The sequence below is a fragment of the Curcuma longa genome, chromosome 12 (assembly GCF_044706935.1).
Source record: "Curcuma longa cultivar G26 ecotype Majalengka, Jawa Barat chromosome 12, ITB_CL_G26_1.1, whole genome shotgun sequence".
Taxonomy (NCBI): Eukaryota; Viridiplantae; Streptophyta; class Magnoliopsida; order Zingiberales; family Zingiberaceae; genus Curcuma; species Curcuma longa.
The window spans coordinates 8,433,032-8,440,817 of record NC_133872.1 but is presented as its reverse complement, the minus strand read 5'-3'; the positions used below and the strand labels follow the sequence as shown (position 1 = coordinate 8,440,817).

General features: G+C 35.4%; 2 protein-coding genes across 3 annotated transcripts in view; one reads left to right on the top strand and one right to left on the bottom strand.

Annotated features, from left to right (window-relative positions):
• The first annotated feature begins 530 nt into the window (after positions 1-530).
• On the top strand, positions 531-2,923 carry LOC141843597 (GDSL esterase/lipase At5g03980-like). Of its 2 annotated transcripts, none has more exons than XM_074731650.1 (5): positions 531-774; positions 863-1,078; positions 1,283-1,431; positions 1,524-1,797; positions 2,516-2,923. In XM_074731650.1, exons 1-5 carry the CDS (start codon positions 552-554, stop codon positions 2,749-2,751), a joined length of 1,098 nt encoding a protein of 365 aa, XP_074587751.1. In that variant the 5' UTR covers positions 531-551; the 3' UTR covers positions 2,752-2,923. The 2 variants fall into 2 exon arrangements, with proteins under 2 accessions (XP_074587751.1, XP_074587752.1); XM_074731651.1 differs by having other exon boundaries at positions 2,512-2,855.
• Positions 2,924-5,230: 2,307 nt separating this feature from the next.
• The window catches only part of LOC141843011 (putative ubiquitin-like-specific protease 2A), a 39,710-nt gene continuing 37,154 nt past the window's right edge, over positions 5,231-7,786 (bottom strand). Inside the window, exons 15-16 of the mRNA XM_074731022.1 lie at positions 6,359-6,763; positions 5,231-6,222 (exon numbers count right to left, since the gene is read on the bottom strand). Coding sequence (XP_074587123.1) covers positions 5,434-6,222; positions 6,359-6,763 — 1,194 coding nt within the window. The 3' untranslated portion in view covers positions 5,231-5,433. The remainder of the gene's footprint in view (positions 6,223-6,358; positions 6,764-7,786) is intronic.

Sequence of the window (7,786 nt, the reverse complement as noted above, 5' to 3'; positions counted from 1 at the left end):
TTATCCAAAAGCGGAAGATAGTCCGTCCACCTTCAGGATTAATTAGACCGAAGGCTTCCAATTTTCTAAAAATCGAAAGTGAAGAAACAGGAATGTTTTAATTAAACATTTTTACGTTGTTTATTTATGATCCGTTCACTCCTTAAGAAAGTACGCATTGTAAAACCTTCTCCTCTTTAGCTATTGAAAAGGTAATCGATAGACAGACCAATTGATTTCAGAAAGGAAGCATATTACATGATTTAAAGCTACTGAATTTAAAATTCAAACTTATTTGATCTGTCGAGACGAACTTGAACAAGACTGAGTAGGCCGAGCTGCCAGAGAAGATCAAGTTGTCCGAGATTGTCGAGCTGAGCTGAGCTGCCTAATTCAGTTTTTCAATGAAACATGTTCTAAATTAGCCCAACGGCCACACCAAACCATGCACCGAAGTCTCAAGTAAGCCACCTGAATCCCTATCAACTCTGTTGCTATATCAACAAGAACCTCTCCCTGCAGAATCCATGGCTTCTCTCGTCATCGTCGTCGTCTTCTTCTTCTTCTTCTCTATGTCGATGATATTGCTCCTCTTTGCCGCGCCGGGCCAAGGAACAAAGAACTGTTTCATTGACTCCATATACAGCTTTGGCGACTCCATAGCCGATACAGGGAACCTTCTCCAACAAGGCCCTGTCGGATTGTTTGCTCCAATTGGAAGATATCCCTATGGAAAGACAATGAACAAGTCGACTGGCCGGTGCTCCGACGGCCTTCTCATGATCGACTACTTTGGTATGTACTTGTTCATGCTTGTTGTTTATGTTCTTAATCAGCTCCGTCTCAAAGTGGATCATATCATACCATTTTTTTTTTGTGTTAGCTCTGAATCTTAATCTTTCGCTCATCGATCCGTACCTGCTCGACGGCGCTGACTTTAGGAGCGGAGTCAACTTCGCCGTCGCAGGATCGACGGCGCTCGACTCTTCAGTCCTCCTGCAGAGGAGCATCATCGCTCCGGTGACCAACAAGCCTCTAAGTGTTCAGCTTCAGTGGTTCAAGACTCATCTGAACTCCACATGCTCCTCCTCCCCAACAGGCCAGTTCCACATCCACAATTAGGACTTCATTGAACTTTCGGTTTTTCGGTAGACGATCTTCTTCTCTGATTTGTTGTCTATCGAGTACGACTGGAGCATAACTTATGCACACTTAGAAATCGAATTCGAACTCTGATCCTTTTATTATTTATTCTTTTAAATATTTTACCACTGCATCACACTCATGGAGGTAACTTTTGCAGAGTGTTCGAAAAAGCTCGAGCATGCATTGATCTTGATGGGGGAAATCGGAGGCAACGATTACAACAATGCTTTCTTCCAAGGATCATCCATCGATAGCGTCAAGAGCTTTGTGCCCCGAGTTGTAGATAGGATTGTCGATGCCGCCAAGGTACGACGATATTAATTCTATGTCTTAGATATATTTATATTTTCCAAGCTCTCGGAGGCAAAACCATTACCGTCGATCGCGAATTCCATTAGGAAGTGATAGATGCCGGCGCGGTGCAGCTAGTTATTCCAGGGAACTTTCCGATAGGGTGCATGCCAAGTTATCTCACCATGTTCTACAACTCGGATCCCTCAGCTTACGACGATAACAAGTGTCTGAAAGATTACAACTCTTTCGCTATGTACCATAACAAACAACTACAAGCCGCAATAGAGCAGCTGAGACAATCATATCCTAAGATCACTTTCATGTATGCCGACTACTATCAAGCCTTCATGTATCTCCTCAACCACACTGCGGAGTTAGGTAATTCAGTTACTCAACTTCTAACTGTCTCTCTCTTGGATATTATGTCCATAATAATAACTGAATTACTAATTTCTTTGATTTATAAGGAATAAAGGTTGGAGTGGATGTCTCGGTCGGAATAGAGGTTGTCCCATAGATAAGAAAGTCCGCGTCAAAGGGCACTGGAGGAACAAAGCTCCTCTGATGCTTAAGTTAGTACGGTGTTAGAGGAAAGAGGAATTGAAAAAAATAGTGATGGAGAAGAGAAATTAATGTTCGAGCTAGCTTCGTACCGCCATTGGTTTTAATATTTATAGAAGATCATTATACCAATAGGTTTTATAGAGGATCCACATTCAAGAACCCTAGGTATGTTAAGCAATAGGGATTGTGGGTTGCGGATCATGAGGCGGTCACATCGATCCAATTATAGCCCGCAAGTAACTAGACTACTAGGGGATTCAAGTATCAAATTGTTGAAACTTTCTAGAGGTCGAACAACATAGAGAACTTGGGAAGTCGAGTCACCCCCGAGAAACTCAATCATATGGGAACTTAAGATGAAAACTAAGAACTCTAAACCCTAAACCTAAAACAGAGTCACATAAGCATGTCATACTAACCTAGATTAGAGTTGTTGATATCGGTGGCATTCATGACCAATCTTCTTATAAAGGTTGAATAAATGATCTTCCAAACTCACGAACGAATCTTAATACTCTCTTATGGTAGTTAGGTTTCGACAAGGATTCGGTGCACAAGGCTTGTTGCGGAGCTGGAGGAGACTACAACTTCGACTTCAATTTGATGTGCGGTCTCCCCGGGACGACAACATGCTCGGAACCAACCAAGTACATTAGCTGGGATGGCATCCACCTGACCCAGGAGGCTTACAAGACCATGGCTCAGGCTCTCATCATGCAGGGTTTTGCCTTCCCAAACCACAATATCCATGATCAATGGAAGTGTTAGATGATTGCATTTTCTCAGATTTTCAGTGATAGAAAGAACATAAATGTTGTATAGATGAAAATCAGAGCAAAAACATAAATGCCACATGGATTGAGTTTTTAGCATTTTCTTTATGTAATGCAATTATTCTTTTAGAATGAGAGGTTGGTGCAATGGTAAAATTGTTGTCGTATGATCTGATGGTCATGGATTTGAGTCACCAAAACAACCTCTTGCCCTTCTTCGAGACCCGCACTGCCCTAATGCAATTATTCTTTTCAAAATCATTAATGCATTGATGAGCTATGCTTTAAAGATTTAAGCAAAAGAATAATTTCTTTAGATAAATTCCAATGGCACTATAATATAAAAATTATGTGCATGAGGATTTTAAGCTTTTTTATCATCCAATTAACTATCAATGTGTATTTATTTTGGGACAAAAATTAAAAGAATATCTTTGTTATTGGAATATATAATCAAAAGAGCAATATTTTTTAATTTATTATTAGCAGTAGATCCCACCTTAGTATATTTTTATTTTCAAAAATATTCTTATTTTTGATACAGTATTGTTTGTTACGTTACAACATTACTCTAAAACACTAATAATATTATATTATAGTAATTACAATTCATAACGGTTACAATATGGATATCTCATCTCTAGTCAATATTATATTATAGTAGTTATAAATTAAGTTGCTACAATATAAATAATTTATTTCTAATCAATACTGATCAATATTGTAATGTAACTATAAAATCATAATTGATACAACTATATAATTGTAGCATTATGATTTTATAACTATATAGCTAGCAACTATGAAATTATAGCTATTATAATTATATAGTAGTTATGATTTCATAATTACTGATATAGGTTGAGACACAAAATAAGATGCTATTTTGATAAGAAATGAAAAAGGAATGTCTTTCCTACTTTTGTCCTTTATTTTTCAATAAATATGTGCATGTCAAGTTGATGGCCAACTATTGGATGACTAATTGTTGTTGGAACAAATTAATAAATTCATAATTGATGCTTGGAACCTAAGCCTTAATATGCTTATGCTTTAAATTAACATTAGTAAATGCATAAAACATGAAGGTGTTGCATATAGTAATTAATTAAAGAATTATATGTTTGTTGTTTTTGCAAAGAATTAAATAAAATTTATTTTATTCCTATTTTATTATAGATAGATAGTCATTAGTAATTTTTTCAAGTGAATATTTGAAAATATTAATCAAACCTTTTATTACATAATTTGTTTTCCTCAACTAGTTCAATATATTTGCAAAAAATATCATCATAAATTATAACCCTACAGTAAGTTCCTTCAATTAGTTAGAAAGAACTTTATTTCTATCCTCCAAATTTACAAGAGCATTAATCAAATAAATAATTGCATCATATAAATGTTTAACTTATAGGATTTACCTCATTATTGTTTATCAAATGAACGTTCGTCAAAAGCCATCAATTTCAGATATTCTTGTTGTTCATTGTTGATTTTATCATTTTCTTTCTTATTATCCTGTTTTTAGTTCTTTGTGCAACTATCATAATTGTTAAAGATTTAAATGAGAGATAATATCTAATTTATAATTTTACATAATATCATATTTTTAAAATTATCATTAACAATAATAAATAAACAGTAAGAAAAATAAAATTCATTACTCATTCCACACGATCAATAACCATCTACAAAGAGATAACTAATGATAAATAAACACATATTATCATAGTTACCGACTTAAAAATTAAAATCAAATAGAAATATATCATTATTAAAAATTTTAATTAATTCAATTAAAAATTATATTAATTAATATTTTATTTTATTAAAAAATTTAATAAGTTTAATTAATTTTAAAAAATTTAATTTATTAAATTTTAATTAAATATTCGTTGAATTCGATTTTGAACCGATTACTCAGCCATACAAAACCATAGAAATAAGATTATTATCATTACATTATATGACTCCGTTTAATATGTTAGCATGATATTGCCAAAATAATAATAAAATAATTTTAAAACATTTTTAAGTTTGCTAAACAACTAGGGAAAATGTATTTAAAATAATGGCAATACCCTCAGTATCTTAATTATTTAATTAATTGTAAATTATTCTACATGTAATTTCAACGAAATATTAGTCAGTAACATAACACGTAGGTAAAATTAAAATAATTAATCAAATTTAAATTTTATCAATCACAACTATTTCTATTCATCAAATTAAAAATTTTAAATATAATAAATAGGCACCTTAACAATATTTTTAAGAAAAATAGCACCAAATAAAAGATCAAGAAAAAAAATACCGGAAACGAAAAGCAATGCGAGACATTTAAGAAAATAATAAACTAAGCATTATCAAAATGACTACTAGCTAAGAATGATATTAGTTAGTAATAAAGTGTATATGAACGCTATTAATTAACATAATAAAGGTTGTAGAAATTGTTCTTATATTGTCATTAAAATTATGGAGTGGCAACAAATGATCAAATGAGGTACTAATACTTTGGCTTCGAATTATTAGATAAACTAATTTATGTTGAATTGTACTGCAGAAACTTCATCTATTGAACACCAACACTATTCTTGTATGTTACAGAAACATGTACAGGTTGCAACAAAAGCCATACTAGTGATTACCTGTGATGAAAGGGGGGGTTTAGGGTTTACGGTCGCGAATCATTTTCTCGGCTAAAGCTCCGGGTGCGCATTCTGGTTCCTTCGGGCGGGATCACGACCTTCCTTCTCTTGTATGAAGTTTGGGTTGATCTTTTACCGGTCACTTCGACATCATCCTTGTCGGAGGACTTGTCATCATCAGTGATTATGATACCTTGGGAGGAAGAAACATTTTCATGGCAGTCCATGCACATTTCATGGCTGTTATCGTCGTGTCTCGGGGACTTTGAACTAGTTTCCTGGGGAAACTCACCTTCGTCGGCTACGACCTCGTTGTGGGTGGCGAGTTCAAGGCATTCATCATCTACATCCACTGTTGTAACTTTGGGTAATTCGCAAACGACCTCACATGGATCTGAGACAATTTCCTGGCTATCTACAATCTGGCAATCTGCTCCAGTGTTCTTCTGTGAATCTTCAAAACACTCGTCTTTTACTTTATCCATAACAGCTTCCTGAGAATCGGCTACGATACCATCCAGCATTTCTCTGGACGTCGAAGTCGGTGTCTCTGGAACACAACCAAAATCATCTGGAGAAGCCTTCTTATTTTCAGCTTCACTTCTTATATTAGCATTCCCACCGTCGGCATTTGGAGACTCAGGAGCGGAACCGATGTCATCTTTCACATCCACAAGAACGCAGGGTGCTATAGAAGTTCCGACTGCATTAGGAGAGGTGGTGGAAGAAAGCTGGGTATTGAGGCTTCGATGCAGGGGCCACCAATCATCTTTCCCCGCGTTTAAAGATGATTGCTCACTCCCATTAGCATGTTCCTGTTCAAACAAATATGGAGGATGTTAACCACAATGAAATTTGAAAACTGAAAATAAATAAAATAAAATATGAAGGAATATTTTAGTCCATAAAATTGCTAAAAGATCAATTAGATATGAGAACCAGAAGTAACACCATTGTTGGGCACGAAGCAAACAACGGCTTTGAGGAAGTAGAATGCTCGTGAACATGCTCAGGTAAAGGCAGATTACTTTCTGGTGCTGATTCAAGAAATTCTGGAAACAAAAATCCTGCTTCTTTATCACACGGAACGATAGAAGATCTCAAAAGTTTAATTCCATCTCCTCTGTCAGGAGACGATGCAGCATCCATGGCATCCTTGTCTGGACTAACGGAAAGCAGTTCACCATGTTTCTGCTCCAAGTTATTTCCAGGATACACAGAAGTAGAAGCATTCCCGTTGCAGGATGTGCTAGGGTTAAAGTTATGAGAGGTTTCGCTGAGAAGATCACGTATCAGCTTCCGAATGTGCGAACGCTTTAAAGAAGCCTCAGAAGGCAGAAACCAATCGGCACTGAGCTGCAGGAATCGACACAAGTTAGCTGGGTAGATAGATTCTTTCTCTAAAGTTGCAAATATAGACTTCAAGATATGGATGGTCATCGCAGAAGAAAAAAGGTTAACAAATTGAATAATAATCTTACCGTACATGCTGCCAGTATACGATGCACTGGATATAAAAAATCAGAGGAAAGCGTGACAAATTTACATGCAGATGATCCCTAGTCAGAAACACTTTTTACCAAGGACGGGTAAGAAAAAAGAAAACCAAAAACTACATGGCCTACTTGTCTCAAAATGGTCAGATGCCAGTCAGTTGGGCATAAAAGATACCGGCAAACCAGTATGTGGATCCATGTAACCACGGCATTACTCAAATAAAAGGAGATAACCAGAGAAAAGAAGAGGATGGCAAAATGGAAGAGAGCTCGAAGACCACATGAGATTATCTAGGTCAGCTCCAAATGAATTAATGACTTAGCAAAATGAATGAAAAACTAGGAAATATAAAATGTTGAATATTTTTAAAAAACAAAATATTTATGTTTTCTATCATCCTGATGTTTTCCCATCCTAATGTTTATGCCTTCCATCCAAAGGAACTAATGACTTAAGAAATTGATTTTATGGCAATCTACCAGCAAAATAGTTCAACTATGTCCAATGACTTATTGTTAAATAATGGATCCTGCTCAATTGGTTACGAAAGTCAATTCTCAATAGCTAAGAGAAATAAGATTAAATGAGAATACGTACAATACAACAACAACCAAGTCTTGACCACACTAAGTAAGATCATGGATTCTCTTGCACCATCTAGTAGCTCGATCCCCTACTATATGTAAATGAATTTTATCATTGTTTATCATCGTCACCCTTCTTTGGTCACCCTTTTTCTCGATTAATATGCATATTTATAATAGTCTTACATCGTCTAACTGGGACATTTATCGATCGCTTAAGTACATGTTCATTCCATTTTAAATGCATTTTTGGAGTTTTCCTTTAATTGGTGCAACCCCGACTCTCTCTAATGTACTT